We start from the raw sequence: 23,301 nt of genomic DNA, 5'->3' as shown, positions 1-23,301 counted from the left end.
ATTCCCCTTTCACCTATTTAACATCGTAGTCACTACTTTGTGGAGTCTTATCCTCCTGCCAGTGGTAGTAGCTTTCCTTGGCCCAATGAACTGTACTCTCAGCATGGCTTAATAACCTACACTGAGATTGTGTAAGTCAAGGTGCTTCATTAATCTGTAAAGATAAATCTCCACCTCTAGTTCAGGGGAAGTTGGTGGGCATATGCAATATGCTAGCTTTGCTAAGGGGGATGTCTAGGTGGTGGGGTAACTGCAAGACAGTTCTCCAATGACCCTGACTGACTTAGTTCTCTCCACTTTCTTGCTTATTTTAAGAGTTCTCAAGAACAATTGTAGAATGTGCTGGAATTGTAACATCCTGAGATAGAGAGGAACTGACCTGAACAGACTACCTGTGCTCTGTATCATTTTCCCACAGAATAGAATGCCCTTTAACCCTGTGTGTCTTGTTACCCCAGGATATAAAACCCAGAGTGGCTGCTTTCCCAGGTTCCTGAGCTGTGGTGCAAGGGGGGGACACATAGTCAACTCTATCAGCTCCACATGGCTTTCCTGTGCCTTGGGGGACTGACCCAAAATAAGTCCAGGACTTTCGTGTTCCCTTGCTGCTTCTCTGTAAATGATAAACCCACTTCATGTAACTCGCTGTGTGGGGCATTCTGTTCCCCACGCTTAAGTACGTTGGTAACCAGTGCACAGTGAACCTGCTTCCAAGATGTCACTGACATAGAGAGAACTGAAATGGAGGTTATTGGGGGTAGGGATAGAGGAAATGGTGGGGGAGTATTGTTTAAGTGGGATAGATATCAATTTTTATAAGATGAAAAGAGTTCTGGAGTTAGTATCAGTAATAATATCAGAACAAAGTGAATATACTTAATGCCATTTCGCTGCACTCTTAATAATGGTTTAGACAATTTTATGTTGTCTGTATTTACTATAGTCAAAAAATTAACATCTTGATTATAATATTGTTGGTTCAGAAGACATTGCTTTATTTTCTAATTTTCTCACCAAATGTTCATATATAATCACTTTATGATGCCATTGTTCACACATTTTAACAATTTGTGTGTGTGTGTGTGTGTGTATGTGTGTTTATTTTGTAGACATGTGGTCTCCGTGTGTTGCCCAGGCTGGCATCAAATTCTTGGCCTTATGTGATCCTTCCTCCTCAGTTTCTCAAAGAGCTGAGATTACAGGTCTGAGCCTGAGCACTTGGCCACAAGAAACAATTTATCCGAACATTTCATAGGAGACCTCTTCAAAACGTATATTCTATTGCAGTCACCTCCAAAGCCAATCTCCTAAGCCATGTTTCTGTACACAAGAGCACTTCTCCCTCTATGATGTGACATCCCCTCAGCATGAAGTCACACAGACAAATAAGAGAACAAGGCAAGGAGTCAACCCAATTTTATGAGTGGAAATCACTGCAAAGATTTGGCATTAATAGGGTTTAGGTGTTGCACCACTTCTCCACTAGTGAAACACCCTCTGATTTCTCTTCCTGGATTGTTTTCTCCAAGGTTTTCTAATATTTAATGCTAGAGCTGACATTAGAAGCTTTTTATCCTGAGTCTAATTGAATGCTATTTCACTCAAAATGTATTGCCTTAAGAAGTATGATTATAAATATTGAATAATGCCTGTTACTACTACCTACAGTCCCTTTAGATTTCCTGTTATCATCCTAAATATCATGACTTAGGAAAAGCATTTGAAAGTGATTTAGACAATTTTGATTCTGATCTCAATATACTGATACATGTCAAGCACCCACAAAAGTCAAGAAAATTCTAAGAAAAACATGACTTAGTGATCATTAACCATTCTGGTCACTGTTGAGTGAAGATTAAGAAAAAGTCTTAAAAACAAGTAGCTGAAACATTGAGAACTCTTACGAATTCTGGGTAGAGATGTAAAATGGTACAGTTACTTTGAAAAACAGTTTGGCAGAGTATTAAACCCTCACTATAAGAACTGGTAACTGCACTCTTAGGTATTTGCCCAGAAGAATTAAAGAAATATTCATGCAAAGCCTTGTATAATAACATTCATGGTAGTTTTATCCATAATAGCCCAAAGTGGAAACAACCCACGTGGCCATCAGCAGGTGATGGGATACACCATGAAATTCCTAAACAGCTAAATAGTACTCAAAAGTAAAGAGGAACACCTCATGAGGACACAGGGTGACATGAATGAGCCTCAGAAACAATTATGCTGCACAAAGATCACCAGTCAAAAAAGAACATGTGCTATAAGCCATTTATGTGAAATTCTTAAAAAGAAAGTGGTAACTATACTAACAATAAGCCGACCAAGGATTTTCTGTTCTATGAGTTGGAAAGCAAGTTGATTTCTGAAGAGCAGGACAAAACTTTTTGGAGTTATAGAAATGTTCTGTGTATTGATTTTGGAGGTGCTTATAAGAATGCATATATTTATAAAAGTTTGTTCAACAGTACATTTAAAATCAGTGTATTTGATTGGAAATATTTTTTTTCAATAAAATTGGTTAGCAGTGAATAGTAGTTGCAAATCCAATTAAGTAACATTGTCTTCACATCTTTTATTCTTGCAGTGTACTGGAAGCTACGTGAGCCAAAAGTTCTTCTGGTAGATAATCTCAGCTTGACACTAAAGAACTATGTATCTTCTGGCAAGATCTCTCGTTTCTAGGTATTTTTGGAATTTTCTTCTATAGAATAAGAATTTAAATATATTTCACAGATTAAATTGAAACAGTAGACTTTTAATACACATTATTTATGTCAACTAAAAGTCTAAGCAAAATAAAAAGTCATTAAAAACTGGGAAAATATTTAAATGTGAGGAAATGTTATTTAAATTAGGGAAAGCGATCCAACATACCTTATGGTTCATACAAAATTTCAGAAATTAAAATTGCCTATTGAGAGTTCTTAGCATAAAAACTGTAATACTCTTTACCATGTATGTTCATGAAATGTATAGATATGCAGATGGATTCCATTTTTCTCCCTTTTTCTTAAGATTTTTGTGTTTATGTTCATAACAGAAACCAGCCTTTAATTTCCTTGTTTTGTTGTGTCTTTATTAATTTTTTGACTGGAGGACATTATGACCTCCTATAATAATTTTCAGAGTTTTTTTTTAATTCCCTTGAACTTATGTATGATTTTTATAAGTACCATGTCAGTAACCACCAAATATAAATTTGGAGTTTTCTCTCTGGCTTTTTATTACAGATTTCTTGTCACTTTTGAGGTAAGAGGTAGGCAGGACTTCACTCTGGACCAGATATGAGGCTGGCCAAAACAGGAACAGGGTTCTGAAAGCACCTCTCCATGAGACACGCTCACCAATGCCATAACAGTTTACCATTGCCATAGTAACATCCAGAAGTCACAGCCCCTTGCCATGGAAACACCTGGAAATTCCTGCCCCTGTCATGGCAACACCTGGAAGTTGGGGCAACACCACCCATTTTCTAGCTATTTCTGAACAACCCACCCCTTAATTATCACATGATTAAAGGTGGGTATAAATGTGACTGTATAACTGCCCCTGGCTGCTCCTCTCTGCCCTCTGCCTATGAAATACCTCTGCTCTGTAGGACTAGTCACAGAGTGTAACACTGCTGCCGCCTCAATAAAGCTGTTTTCTTCTATCACCGGCTTACGCTTACATTCCTTCCTGAGCAAAGCCAAGAACATGCCTTGCATCAGTATTGAGCCAGCCAACCACCACTAGAGGTGGCAGTGTTTGATGTGGCAGAGAGATGGTGGAAACAGCGGAGAAGCAGGACAGCAAGACACAGCAAGAGATGGCAGTTTATGAGAAGATGGACATAGTGATCAGCAATGAGCAAGACAGCTATTGGAGACGTGGCAAGACAGTCATCAGTGAGAGAGGGCGAGACGGTGATCAGTGCTATAGCCATCAAAGCTACAGAGCTGCTAATATTGCAGAGCTGTTAACACTGGCCAAAGGCTGCTTTAATAGCCATCATCTTTCCTGACAGGCAGTGGAGCCGAGTGGATGGGCAAGTGGCCACAGAGCCACTGCTTCATGCAGACCAGCCGCTCCGTGCTCCAGTTCCCCCACGGGAGCCCAACCCACCCAAGCTGGGGAGCCTGGAGAGATCTTCATGCAGGCTCTACATTAGAGATTGCTTGGCACCATTTTGGCTCCTGCACACCTGTAAGTGTCCCCTCTACCCACCTGCCCTATATCGGATGATCCAGGGAATGAGACCTTTGGCTAGATCGTCAATTTGAAGTCCCCTATAGCACACCTGACTACATCCTCGTTGCTCCTTTTCTTAGTCATTTCTCCTCCAATGCCATTTTATTTATCCAACAGTCATTTTATCTTATTTTCTCCCCTGATATATATGTTTGGTTTGCAGTTTTGGCATTGGCTTCCTAACTATGTTTGTGCAATGATTTAAGGCAGAACACTTGGTTCTAAGAATTTTCCTGTTCTGTCAACCTTAAGGAAGCCACAGTCACATTATTCTATGGCCCAAACCCGGCCTTTGAGGCTCACTGTTGGCCACTCCACTGAGGTTCCAGGATTTTCTGCACTGGTCAGCCCCTGGATATTCCAGGGCTTCCTGGCATTTGGTGTGGGGACACTCCTAGGCTGATACTCGGGTACTCTGGGTTTTTGGCATTTGGTATTGTTGGCCACTCCCTGGATGCTCCTGGATTTTCAGCATTAACATTCCTCCTAGGCTTGTGGATTGGAGCCTCACCCTACACCCTACTGGAATCTTGGTTTGCCTTCTCTTCTTCTCTGCCCTAAGGTTACCATTTTCTATAATGGCATTTTGTTTTCTTGTTGTCACTTTATTTATACCTTTTCTTCTACATTTTACTTAATAAAAATACTGCTTTAAAGCCAGGCACAGTGGATCATTCCTGTAATCCCAGAAGTTTGGGAGGCTGAGGTTAGCAGATCATTTGAGGTCAGGAGTTCAAGATGAGCTGGGCCAACACGGTGAAACCTGTCTCTACTAAAAATACAAAAAGTGAGCCAGATGTGGTGGCACCTGCATGTAATTCCAGCTACTTGGGAGGCTGAGGCATGAGAATCCCTTGAACCCAGGAGGAGAAGGTTGCAGTGAGCCGAGTTCCCACCACTGTACTCAATCCTGGGTGACAGAGTGACACCCTGTCTCAAAAAATAATAATAAAAATGAATAAAATAATGAAAATACTGCTTTAGTCATATTTTGTTTACTAACAATTGCTTACAATCCACTTTCATAACGTCTTGCTACCTCTACTTACACCATCTATGCAGGAAGTGGAAATCTGAGACAAGAGTAATGATGGCTTAGTCACTTTCCCTCTTGTTGGACTTAGAAAACTTTATGTGTCCAGTAGAAATCCTTGTTAGATGAGGGGACAATGGCGAGCATCACAGAGGACTTGCCACTAGGGTGTCTATTTGGCAATTGGAGCAAATTCAAATTCAGCTTAAAGAAAAAGAAACTCATTTTCTATCACAACTCTGCTTGGGTTCAATACAAATAAAAAAACCAACAGACTTGTCTTAAACATGGTTCCATACATTTTAATGCTATTTTACAATTAGACTTATTCTGTAAAAAAAGAAGAAAAATGGTCCCTTGTATACATGCTTGTATGGCCCTTTACTCCCTCCTGTTATTTCCAGATACCAGGAAGCCACACCTCGAGGATACCCTCCAAGCTGCTCTCCCTAGATGGCCTGCACGGCCTCCCCGGAGTCTCCTCAGTCCCCCAGGTCTGAGGGAGGTCCCACCAGTTCTCTAACCTACGATTTTAACCTAAGGCCATCAAGCACCCCTCCCCCTTATCCAACTAGCACCTGCCTAAACTCCTTGCTATGAGACCTTAAACTCGTAAGAGTCACTCTTAAACATGGCCTCTAAAGTTTACAACAACAGGGACAGGACCAAAGAGGTGGAGATAACAAAAAAAAGAAATAGCCAAAAGCACAATTATTAGCAGCTGCTTTAAAATCCTGCCACCTCAGGGCTCCCTATCCCAAGAAAGTGTTACAAGATCAGTGTCTAGGATGCCCACATGAGAGCCTCCAATGTATCAGCCCTTCAGCCAGAATCAGTGTGCCTACTATTAATATAAACAAAAGGGACATTGACAATAAGAATGTCTTAAGTGTCCCTGGTGGGAGAGGAAATGGCTCCCTGTCAATACTAGAACTAACCTTCTTTCACTAGCTCCAAATAGCTAGCTGCCTTGCTCTAGCAAAATTGATACAGCTCCGATGACTGGAGGAACATCAGTGTCCTTAGCCTCACGCCAATTTAGATAAAATAACACCAACACATGTGGCGTGGTTTTAAAGAGTGGAGAGTTTAATAGGTAAGAAAGAAGGAAGAAGCTCCCCTACACAGAGATGGAGGGAGGGCGGCTCCAGGCAGAGACAGGAAACCCAAAGTGTGGCTGAAAACAGCCAGTAACATGAGGAGGCTGGAGGAGGCGGTGTCTGATTTGCATAGGACCCAGGGGATTGTTTTGACCAGGTATGTCATTCGCATAGCTGCAAAAAGCGGGCCCTCCCACCCTAGCCTTTTAATATGCAAAGGCAGGACACAGTGATGCTCTACACTCATGGGGATAGATGGGGGTGGCCATGTTGCTAGTCATACGTGGGGACAAGAAGACTGCAGGAATCTCCACGTTTGGGTGGACCCAGTTTCTAATGGTCTGTATTTGCATATCAAAGCTTGCCAGCCTGGCTCTAAGAGCTGGGGCTTTCCTTCTAGAAAAGAAACATTTCTGGAGCTGCTTTAAAATATCAAAAATGTCCCAAGGACCCCCTTTCATCTTTATATGCCTAAAATAATTTCTTAATAACTCCTATAACAAAATTACCAGGAGTCCCAGACCCTTAACCTGATGGATAGCTTTTGTACTGGTGGATAGCTTTTGTACTGGCAGACAAGTGGACACTGGAACATCTTTCTGGTGTCTCCATTGCTGAGTGAGCTCTCTAGTGGCTCATGAACTCTGGGGTCTCCCTTTGAGCAATGTGGTCCACCCCCTTGCTTCCTTATTTCATGTTTTGCTATCCCCTTCCCTACCTCTTCCTGTCTTTCATACCTATTGGGGCAAACAAAGTTTAGCCAGGTTGACAGGTCTTGGTTTTGTAAATAACTTGGATCCAGCTGTTTTGTATAAGTCACTTAGTTTGTGAGATATGTTTTGTGTCTACCATGCTATCAGATTGGCTTATAAATAAAAGACCACTCATAGTCTATACCTGTTAGTTTGAAGAGAATGTTGTCTTTTCTAAAATTTAACTTTAAGATTTGTACTAAGGCAAGCCACTAATGTCGGTAGGCTTTAAAATGGTTAAAATGACTTTAACCAGTGAGTTTTTGTATAGCTAAAATCATAAAAATTGTAGAATGGTTTTCATCTATAGAATGTCAATGAAGCAGCCTCCTTGTCTGGGGTAAATACCAAGGTTCTTGCTCTCACAGCTAAGGAGATCGAGGTCACAGACACATACACACACACACACACACACACACACACACACACACACACACACACAGAGTGAGTTTGGAGCAAGAGTTTAATAGCAAAAAGAAAAGAATAGCCCTCCATCACAGAGAGGGGTCTGGAGCAGGCTGCCAAGTCGTAGTAAAAATATCAGGGTTTGTATGAATAGGCTAGTGAGGAGGAGTGTCTTATCTTCCCAAGGCCTGAAGATTTAGTTGGGACCAGTTGTTCTATTAGCTTTTACTCTTAGCCTGTGTTTCTTTGTTTTGCTTATCTGGGAGGGCGAGTTTCTGTGTCTGTTTCCAGACATCATCTTGCAGCTCTAGGCATTCCCCCAGTCTGCTTTTAGCTTCCCTATCTTAGCGTGCCTAGAAGGAAAGGAATATGCTTATTAAGGTGCCCTGTTTTACAGGGGCTCACTGTATAAGTGTGAAGCTTGGTGATTACCCAGGAGACTCCCCCAACTTCCTTTCTGTGCCCCAACTGTCTAATCTGTGTTTTACAGCCTGAACTTTCAGGCTACCTTTTGTTGGAAAAGAAATGATTTCTTTGAGCTGCATCACATTAGAAAGGGGATTATTTTTGAGTTGCTTTCCATTAGAAGGAAAGTTTGCTGCTGGGGCTCGCTTTACCCTAACTGTCCACCTAAATAATTTCTTTCTGCCTCCTACAACACCAATGTCTACTGGACAGCTTGTAATTTCTTGCTTCCTAGGTATATATCAAATGTGTCAAACAAATGCAATATTTATTGGGAAAATAATTTTTGTCTAATTTGGAAGTCATTAAAAGAGAGGTTCAAAATATGAGGAAACCAGTAAATAAAGTGAGATATGAGGAGCGTTATAGGTGGAAGATGTATGTTTTTTCAGGGAAGGATGTAAAGGAAGAGTAACTTTGTGTGAAAAAGGATCTTGTATGATAAATTCTCATCCTAGAGTAAAATGACTAATTTTCTAAGAAAGGTATCGTATAGGTGAAGTCAGAAAGTTCAAGCATGTTATAAGGAGTCTGTGTAAGTCAATGTAAGGTTTGTGAACAGAAATTTATGAAAGAAATTTTGTGTATGATTAAGCCTGCTATAATTGAAAAATTGTGTGTGGTAGACTTTCTAGAAAATGGTCTGCATATTGAAACTGGGTTTCTTTGTTATTGATTTGCTAAATTATATAAACTTTTGTTTTTGAAGCTGGGTGAAGTGGCTTGTTCGTGTAGTCCCAGTACTTTAGGAGGCCAAGGTGGGTTGATCGCTTGAGGTCAGGAGTTCAAGACCAGCCTGGCAAACATGGTAAAACCCCATCTGTACTAAAAATACAAAAATTAGCCAGAAGCAGTAATACATACCTGTAATCCCAGCTACTTGGGAGGCTGGGGCAGGAGAATGACTAGAACCCAGGAGGCGGAGGTTGCGGTCAGCCAAGATCGCGTCACTGCACTCCAGCCTGGGTGACAGAGTGAGACTCCATCTCAAAATAAAAAAGACAGAAAATTTTGATTTTGATATGATAATGAGTTTCTTTTAAAACTTCTGAGATTTGTGTCTTAGAGATTCAACTGTTGTGTTTGTTACTTTCAGCTTATTCTCCCTTTTAAAGGGCCTGGGATCATTGCTATCTCCTTTAGCTTCTTCATCAGCTCCTGTGACTTTTTCACCTCCAGTTCTGACTGTTGTTGTGGCCTTGATGCTAAAGTGTTTTGTCTTAGAGGTCTGTGGAAGCAATATTTTCCCCCAATATTGTATTATTCTATGTACTTAATTTTTCTTAACACATATAACCTTATTTGGGGCTTTAGTTTTTTATTTTTATACTGTTCTCTGGAAGCTCTAATTTCTTGCCTCATCCAGCTCTGGTGGCTGCCAGCATTTGTTGGCTTTTTGCTGCATCACCTAATCTCTGCCACTGTGGTCACATTGCTTTCTGCTCTTCTGTCTGTATCAAGTCTCCCTCTTTCTTATAAAAGCAGTAACATTTCAGGCCCAGCAAGGTAATTCAGGATAATCTTCATTTCAAGATGCTTAATTTAATACGGTCTGCCATAATTTTTTTTCCATGTGACATTCACAGGTTCTAGGAATTAAGATGTGGTTATCTTCTGGGGGCTATAGTTCAGCCTGCCACAAACTTCGTTGCATTATATATTTAACAACTTTTAGTAAGAAATCATCAAAATCATTTTAAATAATAAATATCCTCCTCAACCCCTCGGTCTCTCTGATTCCTTATCAATCCTGCTATAATACTGCTTTAAAATATTTTTTTTCTTTGAGATGGAGTCTTGCTCTGTCACCCAGGCTAAAGTGCAGTGGTGTGATCTCGGCTCCCTGCAACCTCTGCCTCCTGGGTTCAAGTGATTCTCCTGCCTCAGCCTCCCAAGTAACTGGGACTACAGGTGTCTGCCAATGCATCTGGATAATTTTTTCTATTCGTAGTAGAGACTGGGTTTCACCATGTTAGCCAGCATGGTCTAGATCTCCTGACCTTGTGATCTGCCCACTTAAGGGCTAATGAGTGCCTGCCCACCTCCATTCTGTCTGGCCTAGAATATTTAATTGGCTATAAATTTTTTGATTCCAAGACTTTTGTCCAAAGGAACTACCAAAGAAATCTTAAGAAATCTAATTCAGGCCATGGTGGGAAACAGGGAGTCAGACACACCTTGCTCTATCTCTATTCAAAATGTAGGCCAGATTCAAAAGGCCTTTTAAAATTTTGAAAACAAAATAGTGCCCTTTTTCACAAAAGAAAATAATAGCTTCTTTGCTCAGCCAGAAGACTTAGTCTTACTAAAAACTTAAAAAGAAGAAACTGGCTGGGTGCAGTGGCTCACACTTGTAACCTCAACACTTTGGGAGGCTGAGGTGGGTGGATGACTTGAGGCCAGGAGTTCAAAACCACCTCTGCCAACATAGGGAACCACACCTCTGCTAAAATTACAAAAAATTAGCTGGACATGATGGTACATACCTGTAATCCAAGCTACTCAGGAGGGTGTGGCATGAAAATAGCTTGAAACTGGGAGTCAGAGGTTGCAGTGAGCCCAGCCGGGATGGTACCACTGCACTCCAGCCTGGGCAACAGAGCGAGACCCTGTCTCAAAAAACAACAACAAAAACGATTCCCCAAGAATCAATAATAACCAGAATAAAAGGGCCTTTATCAAATATTCTTAATTACTCCAAATACTGTTAGGCTTCAGGAAGTCACTAGTTGGGTACAGCTGTCCAGGATTAAACATGTTTCTTACGAGGTCCTGCAGGCACAAAAGGTGGACACCACAACCTCCATTTATAAAACCTAGAAAACTTAAGGCTGTTGTTTTGCAAACACGTAGATTAATAATGTAGTTCTGTGGTTGAACATAGGAGCATTAAATTTTCTCTCTCTTCTAATTATAATTTTCTTGTTTAATCTTCTAGCAAAGTTTATATCTTCTAAATTTCATGTAAAGATGATATGGTCTGTCACAAGGCTTCCAATCCACTCTGTCTTCTGACCCCACAAATGAAAGCATCCTGCCATTGGGCCCCTTAGTTCAGGTATCAAAGATTATTACTCCTCAAATGGCAGGGAAAGTCTGCACCCATAAAGTCAGCAGGAAGCACTTGCAGAAAATAGACTCTGCACTTCTGCAGTCCCCTTAAGATTAAGGAGGAGTATCTAATCTCTGAGGGACAATGAGATAGGAGGTGGGTGGAACTCAACTCTGGAAGACTGGCTAAAACAAGAAAGAGGCGCTGGAAGCACCTGTCCATAAGACATGCCCACCAGAATCATATCAGTTTACCATTACCATGGCAACACCTGAAAGTGACTACTGCTCCACAAGAGCAGTCACAGAGCTGTAACCGCCACCTCAGTAAAGCCATTTCCTTCCACCACCCGCTTACGCTGCGTTCCTTCCTGAGTGAGGCCAAGAACTTGCCCTGCACCACTTTTGTCAAGTTAGTTGACACAAAATTACTCATAATATCCTCTCTTAATTTTTTACTTTTACAAGCTGTGTAATGACTTTCTCCTTTTCATTTACAATATTGTATTTTGTGCCCTTTTTCTTTCCCCCTTCTTTGTACAGCCTTAATCAAGCAGTCACAGGCTTCAATTCAATTATTTCCTGGTGGTAATATGACTCATAAGAAATGCTGATTCTTCTGGGTATGAGGCCATTCACCCATTTTTTTTTTTTTTTTTGAGACGGAGTCTCACTCTCTCACTAGGCTGGAGTGCCGTGGTACGATCTTGGCTCACTGCAAGCTCCACCTCCCGGGTTCAAGCGATTCTCCTGTCTCAGTCTCCCAAGTAGCTGGAACTATAGACATGCACCACAACGCCCAGCTAATTTTTGTATTTTTATTACAGATGGGATTTCACCATATTGGCCAGGATGGTCTTGATCTCTTGACTTCGTCCCACCCACCTGAGCCTCCCAAAGTGGTGGAATTACAGGGGTGAGCCACCACACGTGGCCCACTCACCATTTTTATATTTAATACAGTGGAAAATACTGTGACATAAGTCTCTGCTTACAAACTGATCACTGTCAAACATCATTTCCCAATCAATACAGAGTTTTTCTGTTCCTCACTGGTATAATTCACATACGAGTAGAAATCTCAAGTTTAAACTGTGGATTTGCACTTTACCACTTGGTGTATTAAAGAAGGTGAATAATATTAATACATCATCAGTAGGGCCGAGCACAGTGCCTCCCACCTGTAATCCCAGCACTTTGGGAGGCCGAGGCAGGTAGATCACCTGAGGTCAGGAGTTTGAGACCAACCTGGCCAACATAGTGAAACCCCATCTCTACTAAAACTACAAAAATTAGCCAGGTGTGGTGGCACACATCTGTAATCCTAGCTACTTGGGACAAAATAGACTATTCCTGATGAAACTGCTTGGAAGACTGAGGCAGGAAAATTCCTTGAATCAGGGAGACAGAGATTGTGGTGAGCCAAGATCGCACCACTATACTCCAACTTGGGTGACAGGGCGAGTCTGTCTCAAAAAAACAAAAAAAAAATTGTAATGTTGAATTTAAACATCTATTTGACAAGAAGTTCATAGTTCCTTCTCTCTAAAACAATTCAGGAATGAGCCTGGTTTGATGCCTCTCTCCCCAACATGATACAAGTGTGGCATAAATCTATGAAAAATTCAATTTCCCTGTGCCTACAACAACTACCTGGGATTGAAAACTTCTTCTTTTGCTGTAGTCCTTTCATCTACACCCAGTTCCACCTAATCTGTGACTCAGAACAATACTTATCAGAAAAGACTTTGGAAAGAGCAAAAAAGACTTCCTTAGAGGTGTCAGAGATTCCTGCACCACCATCTGTCCATCTCTAGAAGCGGTTATGAGTTTGAGGAAGATCAGGGCTTGTAAATCTACCTGTTTTCACTCCCACTGTATTTCCTAACAACAACAACCACAGCAACAGCCATAACATCACAGGACAAACCTTTATTACTTCCAAGGCTTTTATCTCAGTAAATCTTCTTTCCCTCTATCTCAGGCAGCTAGAAGATTTGATACTCATACAAATAGTAGTGTAGCTTTCTGTTCATAATTGGAAAAGCAGACAAGACCCAATGTAATACAGGCATTCCTTAAGCCAGTTACCATTCAGTTTTGGATCATCACTGCACACATATACCCAGCATACGTCTAATATATATGTAAAAATCCATGAAGCAACAGTTACAATAGCTTGTGTTTTCCATTGTATTGTATTTTCCTCTTATATCATCTTCTCCTATTTGTCACTAAAAAAAAAAATCTGTTCAAATCAGTCTAAATTAAATATTGGATCATAGGTAGATAAAATCTTTTATTTCATAACACATTGACCAAACGCGTAAGTTTCTTTGCAAGACACAGTCCACATTTCCAAGATAACAAGCCTGAAAAAATTATACTTGAGCGAGCCCATAAGTAATGATGGTAGCCTGTCCTTATTGTCAGTCCTGGGACAAGAATAACACAAAAGATAACAAGTTAGAATCATGATTACATAAGAAAGAAGGACAGCAACAGGACATGGCAACCTTTCATAGGGTAACATTTTAATAACGGATGATAAGAAGTAATGCGTTAGACAAGGATGGATGGGAATGATTGAAGTTCTGAGTACTTTAGCACAGATTAAGACCAAATCATTAGGATTTTAAGAGTTGTGTACAATTACTGAAAAAAAAGCCCTAGAATTTAATTTGACTGTGGATAAAGCATTCTTGGATTAGATTTAAGACTATTTTCCATGCTAAGTAAGTATATTTATGATAATGATGACTGTAGTGCTGAATATTCAACCAATAAAAACAAAATTAATTGCCCCATAATGTCCTGAATACTATTGTAAGTGTTTCATCTTATTTTCCTCAAACTGTCTACAGCACTGTAAGATAGGTACCACTATTGTCACAGTTACACAGACATGGAAATTGAGACACAAGGAAGTGAAGTTACTTGATCAATTTCAAGCAATCGGCAAGCCATGGAGCCAGGACATGTGACTGTGAACAGAAGTTTTTCACTTTTAACTCAAAGAGGGTATGTGTCTGGGTTAATGGAAAGCTTCATGACCCTCAGAAAACATTATTAACAAGCAAATGAAAGGTGTGTCTGGAAGATTAAGTTTTAACTGACTCTTCACTTCAGTAGATCCAATAACGCACTTAGGGAGATGACTGGGCATATTGAAGACAGGAAGAGAGAAATGAAAGCACAACTTTTATATTGTTCTTAACAGCCTTGTGCCAAACATCATCTGGCTGAATTTAGGTGACTGAGGAGAAGAAACACACAGAGGTGAAATTCTGTGCTCACAAGGGAGAAGTTCTACACTCAGACTGAACCAACAGACTTTTGTGACTTGACAACCAGGGAGGCGCAGGATGCTCCGTGCAGAGAGGAAGAAGCAGGTGGTCCTGCAGCTGGAAGCCCAGCTCCCACCCCAGCTGCTTTGCATGTCCCTCCCAGCTGCCCTACCTTCCAGAGCCCATATCAATGCCTGGGTCAGAGCCCTGGGGAGGAACTGCTCAGTTAGGACCCAGAGGGAACCATGGAAGCCCCAGCACAGCTTCTCTTCCTCCTGCTGCTCTGGCTCCCAGGTGAGGGGAACATGAGGTGATTTTGCACATCACTGAAAACTCCTGCCACCTCTGCTCTGCAAGAAATATAATTAAAATTCAATTTAGATCAACAAATTTGCCTCTACTCAAAGACAGTGGTTTTGATCTAGATTACATGAGTGCATTTCTGTTTTGTTTCCAATTTCAGATACCACCGGAGAAATTGTGATGATGCAATCTCCAGCCACCTTATCTTTGTCTCTAGGGGAAACAGCCACCATCTCCTGCAGGACCAGTCAGAGTGTTGGCAGCAAGTTAGCCTGGTACCAGCAGAAACCTGGGCAGGCTCCCAGGCTCCTCATCTATGGTGCATCCAGCAGGGCCACTGGCATCCCAGACAGGTTCAGTGGCAGTGGGTCTGGGACAGAGTTCACTCTCACCATCAGCAGCCTGGAGCCTGAAGATTTTGCAGTTTATTACTGTCAGGAGACTAGTAACTTATCTCCCACAGTGATTCAACATGAAACAAAAACCTCAACAAGACCATCAGTGTTTACTAGATTTACCAGCTGCTTCCTTTATAGACAGCTAGTGTGGTTTTAGCAACTCTGCTCTATTTGGACATTTTTGTGGTTCTAAAAAAAAAAATCCTTGAACAATTTGGACTCTGATTCTTGGACTCTCTTCAACTGAGGCAGCAGAATCCCAGGTTTCCAGAAATAATGTCTCACTGTATGAATCCTTAAATAGCCTCAGTGGTTCTTCACTTTATCAGTAAAAGTAGGTCAGTGCATGCTACACCACTCCATTTGAATTCTGCAACATTCTAAATAGTAGAAAATTCTATTTGTTTATCCAAATAGTTGACTTGGTAAAAGCTGTTCATGTGAAGATACTACCATGGCTGAATAAATCCCATTCTTTTTCTTTCTTCAGGCTATTAGCATTTCAGTGGCAAATGGTTATTATAGAACCATTTGCCATTTAAAAGTGAACTAAATTATTTCTTCAATTTTCTCTATGATGCAGTAGACTGTAAAAGGACTAAAGTCTGTAAAAATAAAGTACATGTTAGGAAAGGAAGAAATAGACTATTCCTAATGACGTCTGCAAATGACCAAGTAGAAGGAGTGATAGAAGCAGTTGTTTTCTGATCTTAGTTATTTCTTGCCTTCTGCTAGCTTTTGAATGTGTTTGTTCTTGCTTCTCAAGTTCTTGTAACTGCGATGTTAGGGTGTCAATTTTAGATCTTTGCTGCTTTCTCTTGTGGGCATTTAGTACTATAACTTTCCCTCTACATGCTGCTTTAAATGTATCCCAGAGATTCTGGTATGTTGTATCTTTGTTCTCATTGGTTTCAAAGAACATCTTTATTTCTGCCTTCATTTTGTTATGTACCCAGTAGTCATCGAGGAGCAGGATTCTGCAGTTTCCATGTAGTTGAGCTGTTTTGATTGCGTTTCTTAGTCCTGAGTTCTACTTTGATTGCACTGTGGTCTGAGAGACAGTTTGTTATAATTTCTGTTCTTTTATATTTGCTGAGGAGTGCTTTACTTCCAACTATGTGGTCAATTTTGGAATAAGTGTGATGTGGTGCTGAGAAGAATGTATATTCTGTTGACTTGGGGTGGAGAGTTCTGTAGATGTCTATTAGGTCCTCTTGGTGCAGAGTTGAGTTCAATTCCTGGATATCCTTGTTGACTTTCTGTCTCATTGAGCTGTCTAATGTTGACAATGGGGTGTTAAAGTCTCCCATTATTATTGTAGGGGAGTCTAAGTCTCTTTGTAAGTCTCTAAGGACTTGGTTTATGAATCTGGGTGCTCCTGTATTGGATGCATATACTTTTAGGATACTTAGCTCTTCGTGAAGAATTGATCCCTTTACCATTATGTAATGACCTTCTTTGTCTCTTTTGATCTTTGATGGTTTAAAGTCTGTTTTATCAGAGAGTAGGATTGCAACCCCTGCTTTTTTTTGTTTTCCATTTGCTTGGTAGATCTTCCTCCATCCCTTTATTTTGAGCCTATGTGTGTCTCTGCATGTGAGATGGGTCTCCTGAATACAGCAAACTGATAGGTCTTGACTCTTTATCCAATTTACCAGTCTGTATCTTTTAATTGGACCATTTAGTCCATTTACATTTAAGGTTAATATTATTATGTGTGAACTTGATCCTGTCATTATGATATTAGCTGGTTATTTTGCTCATTAGTTGATGCAGTTTCTTCCTAGCATCAATGGACTTTACAGTTTGGCATGTTTTTGCAATGACTGGCACTGGTTGTTCCTTTCTATGTTTAGTGCTTCCTTCAGGATCTCTTGTAGGGCAGGCCGGCTAGTGACAAAATCTCTAAGCATTTGCTTCTCTGTAAAGTATTTTATTTCTCCTTCACTTATGAAACTTGTTTTGGCTGGATATGAAATTCTGGGTTGAAAATTATTTTCTTTAAGAATGTTGAGGCCGGGCGCGGTGGCTCAAGCCTGTAATCCCAGCACTTTGGGAGGCCGAGACGGGTGGATCACGAGGTCAGGAGATCGAGACCATCCTGGCTAACACGGTGAAACCCCATCTCTACTAAAAAATACAAAAAACTAGCCGGGCGAGGTGGCGGCGCCTGTAGTCCCAGCTACTCGGGAGGCTGAGGCAGGAGAATGGCGTAAACCCGGGAGGTGGAGCTTGCAGTGAGCTGAGATCCGGCCACTGCACCCCAGCCTGGGCGACAGAGCAAGACTCCGTCTCAAAAAAAAAAAAAAAAAAAAAAAAAAAAAAGAATGTTGAATATTGGCCCCCACTCTCTTCTGACTTGTAGAATTTCTGTCGAGAGATCTGCTGTTAGTCTGATGGGCTTCCCTTTGTGGGTAACCCGACCTTTCTCTCTGGCTACCCTTAACACTTTTTCCTTCATTTCAACTTTGGTCAAAGATCAGAGCAGAACTGAGGAGATAGAGACACAAAATCCCCTCCAAAAAAAATCAGTGAATCCAGGAGCTGGTTTTTTGAAAAGATCAACAAAGTTGATAGACTGCTAGCAAGACTAATAAAGAAGAAAAGAGACAAGAATCAAATAGACACAATAAAAAAGATAAAGGGGATATCACCACCGACACAGAAATACAAACTACCATCAGAGAATACTATAAACACCTCCACGCAAATAAACTAGAAAGCCTAGAAGAAATGGATAATTTCCTGGACACTTACACTCTCCCAAGACTAAACCAGGAAGAAGTTGAATCCCTGAATAGACCAATAGCAGGCTCTGAAATTAAGGCAATAATTAGTAACTTGCCAACAAAAAACAGTCCAGGACCAGACGGATTCACAGCTGAATTCTACCAGAGGTACAAGGAGGAGCTGGTACCATTCCTTCTGAAACTATTCCAATCAATAGAAAAAGAAGGAATCCTCCCTAACTCATTTTATGAGGCCAACATCATCTTGATACCAAAGCCTGGCAGAGACACAATAAAAAAAGAGAATTTGAGACCAATATCCCTGATGAACATCGATGCAAAAATCCTCAATAAAATACTGGCAAACCGAATCCAGCAGCACATCAAAAAGCTTATCCACCATGATCAAGTGGGCTTCATCCCTGAGATGCAAGGCTGGTTCAACATACGCAAATCAATAAACATAATCCAGCATATAAACAGAACCAAAGACAAAAACCACATGATTATCTCAATAGATGCAGAAAAGGCCTTTGACAAAATTCAACAGCCCTTCATGCTAAAAACTCTCAATAAATTTGGTATTGATGGAATGTATCTCAAAATAATAAGAGCTATTTATGACAAACCCACAGTCAATATCATACTGAATGGGCAAAAACTGGAAGCATTCTCTTTGAAACCTGGCACAAGACAGGGATGCCCTCTCTCACCACTCCTATTCAACATAGTGTTGGAAGTTCTGGCTGGGGCAATCAGGCAAGAGAAAGAAATCAAGTGTATTCAGTTAGGAAAAGAAGAAGTCAAACTGTCCCTGTTTGCAGATGACATGATCGTATACTTAGAAAACCCCATCATCTCAGCCCAAAATCTCTTTAAGCTGATAAGCAACTTCAGCAAAGTCTCAGGATACAAAATCAATGTGCAAAAATCAAAGCATTCTTATACATCAGTAACAGACAAGCAGAGAGCCAAATCATGAATGAACTCACATTCACAATAGCTTCAAAGAGAATAAAATACCTAGGAATCCCACTTACAAGAGATGTAAAGGACCTCTTCAAGGAGAACTACAAACCACTACTCAATGAAATAAAAGAGGACACAAACAAATGGAAGAACATACTATGCTCATGGATAGGAAGAATCAATATTGTGAAAATTGCCATACTGCCCAAGGTAATTTATAGATTCAATGCCATCCCCATTAAGCTACCAATGACTTTCTTCACAGAATTGGAAAAAACTGCTTTAAAGTTCATATGGAACCAAAAAAAAACCTGCATTGCCAAGACAATCCTAAGTCAAAAGAACAAAGTTGGAGGCATCATGCTACCTGACTTCAAACTATAGTACAAGGCTACAGTAACCAAAACAGCATGGAACAGATACCAAAACAGAGATCTAGACCAATGGAACAGAACAGAGTCCTCAGAAATAATACCATACATCTACAGCCATCTGATTTTTTACAAACCTGAAAAAACAAGAAATGGAGAAAGGATTCCCTATTTAATAAATGGTACTGGGAAAATTGACTAGCCATAAGTAGAAAGCTGAAACTGGATCCTTTCCTTACTCCTTATATGAAAATTAATTCAAGATGGATTAGAGACTTAAATGTTAGACCTAAAACCATAAAAACCCTAGAAGAAAATCTAGGTAATACCATTCAGGACATAGGCATGGGCAAGGACTTCATGTCTAGAACACCAAAAGCAATGGCAACAAAAGCCAAAATTGACAAATGGGATCTAATTAAACTAAAGAGTTTCTGCACAGCAAAAGAAACTACCATCAGAGTGAACAGGCAACCTACAGAATGGGAGAACATTTTTGCAATCTACTAATCTGACAAAGGGCTAATATCCAGAACCTACAAAGAACTAGAACAAATTTGTAAGAAAAAAACAAACAACCCCATCGAAAGTGGGCAAAGGATATGAACAGACACTTCTCAAAAGAAGACATTCATACAGCCAACAGATACATGAAAAAATGCTCATCATCACTCACCATCAGAGAAATGCAAATCAAAACCACAATGAGATACCATCTTACACCGGTTAGAATGGCAATCATTAAAAAATCAGGAAACAACAGGTGCTGGAGAGGATGTGGAGAAATAGGAACACTTTTACACTGTTGGTGGGACTGTAAACTAGTTCAACCATTGTGGAAAACAGTGTTGCAATTCCTCAAGGATCTAGAACTAGAAATACCATTTGACCCAGATATCCCATTACTGGGGATATACCCAAAGGATTATAAATCATGCTGCTATAAAGACACATGAACACGTATGTTTATTGCAGCACTATTCACAATAGCAAAGACTTGAAGTCAACCCAAATGTCCGTTAGTGACAGATTGGATTAAGAAAATGTGGCACATATACACCATGGAATACTATGCAGCCATAAAAAGGATGAATTTGTGTCCTTTGTAGGGACATGGATGCAGCTGGAAACCATCATTCTCAGCAAACTATGGCAAGAACAGAAAACCAAACACCACATGTTCTCACTCATAGGTGGGAATTGAACAATGAGATCACTTGGTCACAGGAAGGGGAACATCACACACCAGGGCCTATTGTGGGGAGGGGGGAGGGGGGAGGGATAGCATTATTAGATATACCTAATGCAAATGATGAGTTAATGGGTGCAACACACCAACATGGAACATGTATACATATGTAACAAACCTGCACGTTGTGCACATGTACCCTAGAACTTATAATAATAATAATAATAATAATAATAATAATAATAAAGGAAGCAGCTCTTTTCATTATTTTTCTCCAAGACTTCCTTCCAAATAGATTTCATTGTTCATATTCATTTATTATCATGAATAAGACATGTTGACATTATGTAACATCTGCTATGAAGCACTGAGGATACATCCTATCTGTATTATTCGTGCCAAAAATTAATGGTGTGAATTAAATCAATAGTAAACATCATACAAACTCAATTGGGAGGATATTCTTTGACATAACTGGCCAGTAACCTTCAAAAGTTTCAAGGCCGTGAAAGAGAAACAAAAGTGAAAAACTGTTACAGATTTCATGATATTAAGGACAGGATAGTCAAATAAAATGTGGAAAACTGAATTTTATCTTATAATATAAAAAATGGCATTAATGGGAAAATCAGTGAAATCCATATGGTATTTTAAAGGAGTTAACTAATAACATTATATCTATGTTCATCTCATGGTTGTGATACTTACACTGTGGTTATGCATGATGCGGACATTAGAGCAAGCTGAAAGAGGAGTATATGGGAAGCATCTTTGCTATATTTTTAAAATTTTAAGTTTGAAATATTTCCAAATAAATTTAAAACACGTACACATACACAAGAAACTAAAAAATAAGAAAAAGATGTTTTTTAAACAATTCTGCAAGTTTCCTCCTATTTTGCACCTTTTCCTATTTCTAATTCTGTCTCTATTAAAGACAATCACAGCTCCCATTATATAGAGTATAATCACTTACAGAAGTATAATCACTTTAAGAAGGCATCTTAAAAATTGACAGTGGGTTCCTTCATGAATGTGAAATCTAGGGATTGGGATTCTCTATTTTTGAAGATCTTGGTTTCTCTTTAAACTGAGAATGCAGAGTCCAAGTTCTCAAATCCAAAATTACTTTTGTTAGTCCTTAAGCTTATTCCGCTTCAGCATGGCTAATATGTTCATTTAAATGCAATTTAGAAGGTATCTCTGTTTATGGTATCACAAAGAGTTTAATACATCTTCTGTACAAAAATCAACAACAAACACACATACAAATATAAAGCTAAAATATGAAAGCAATTTCAGCACTGAAAATTAGCAAAGCACAGAATAATTAAAGACATGTATTCTTTATGGAAAAAAAAGTACTAGTGCTTTGAAGGAGAACAGAAAAAGTCTGTAGCCTTTTGCCCTGTGATAGCACCCTTCTACCCTCAGCTCAGTCAGCATGAATAAAGAACTGGAGTTTTACCAATATGAGGATAGCAAATTTGCTGCTGAAGGGGGTGGATTTAAGTAAAGTCAAGGAGTGTTTCCAGCTAAACATGGAGAACTCCATAAAAAATTAACAGTAAAAGCCCACAGATTTGCTATTCCAAAATGAGGCCCTGTTTGGGGCAAGTAGTACACCTGCTGACAGTAAATAGCAGATTCCTGGATAAGACAGAGCTACATGCTGAAACAATCTCTGCCCACACTCCTGATGACTTGGAAGCTATAGATAGGAATGATGAGACCCAGGAGTGCCAGTGCAAAGTAAAACCAGAGGGAAGTAAGAACTAGCTGCATTTTGCATGTGCCTTTTAAACTACACACAGATGGATTGACAGAAGATAGATTTATAAGGTCCAGATATTTGAGCGAAATATTCTTCTCAAATCCTTGGTGACCACTAAGCTATGCAGATACATGTGCATTTCCTATAAATTCAAACTAAAGATTAATATTAAGAATAAAAAGAAGCAGAGATATCAGTGGTCAAACACCACGTGAGATACAGATTTTTCAATATCATGCGTTAAAAATACATGTAATATATCTAAAGCTCAACCTATCCTATCTTAAATGTGCTCAGAACACTTCTATTAGCTTACAGTTGGGCGACATCATCTAACACAAAGCTGATCTTACAATAAAGTGTTGAATATCTTATGTAATTTATTGGATACTGTGCTGGAAGAGAAAATGGAATAGTCATATGAATACTAGAAGTACTATTTCTATTTGAATGCATATCACTTTCACACTTTCTGAAAGTCAAAAAATTATAACTCCAACTACTATAAGTCAGGTACTATCAGTAAGTTCAGACAAGTAACTAAGAAGAAAATTTTTAAAATATCAGAAAAAATGAAACAAATTCAAGACCTGGCATGGTGGCTCAAGCCTGTAATCCCAGTACTTTGAGAGGCTGAGGCAGACGGATCACCTGAAGTCAGGAGTTTGAGACCAGGCTGGGCAAAATAGTGACACCCTTGTCTCTACATAAATTAAAAAATAATAGCAGAGAGTGGTGGCATGCACCTATATTCCCAACTACTTGGGAGAATGAAGCTGGGGGATTACTGGAGCCCAAGATGCCAAGGCTGCAGTGAGCTATGATCACATCACCACATTCCAGCCTGGGTGACAGAGTGAGACCCTGTTTCTAAAATAATTAAAATTTAAATTTAAAAAACTCACAATCTAAAGACAAGAACCCTAAAATCTTACCAAAAATATACAGTTTACAGTTTAATAAATCCTAGAAAAAACAGAGGAGTATGATCTATATTGAAGAAACAAAAATAAAGCAACTACAATAATAACAACAGAAAATAGCCAATGAAAGCTGATTCTAACTTGTCCTAACTATTGATTTTAGCAAAGACTACAAAGCAGTTAATATGCAGATGTTCAAATAATTATTTTTAAAACTACAATCATTCACATAAGAAAGGAAATATTAAAAAAAGAAACTTCAGCAAGTAGGGCCTCAAGAAGAGAAATGGAAAGTATAAAAAATGGCCCAATGGGAACT

At 39.7% G+C, this 23,301-nt stretch overlaps 2 gene segments (V, D, J or C); both read left to right on the top strand.

Annotated features, from left to right (window-relative positions):
• The window catches only part of LOC103877257, an 856,781-nt gene that overhangs the window by 447,732 nt on the left and 385,748 nt on the right, over positions 1-23,301 (top strand).
• LOC116270353 lies at positions 13,975-15,813 on the top strand. The segment is given in 2 exon segments: positions 13,975-14,620; positions 14,790-15,813. Coding segments are annotated over 2 exon segments (611 nt in total).

This window comes from Papio anubis, chromosome 14, assembly GCF_008728515.1.
Source record: "Papio anubis isolate 15944 chromosome 14, Panubis1.0, whole genome shotgun sequence".
Classification (NCBI taxonomy): Eukaryota; Metazoa; Chordata; class Mammalia; order Primates; family Cercopithecidae; genus Papio; species Papio anubis.
Note: the sequence above shows the minus strand (reverse complement) of the source record. Positions and strands in the feature narration are given on the sequence as shown.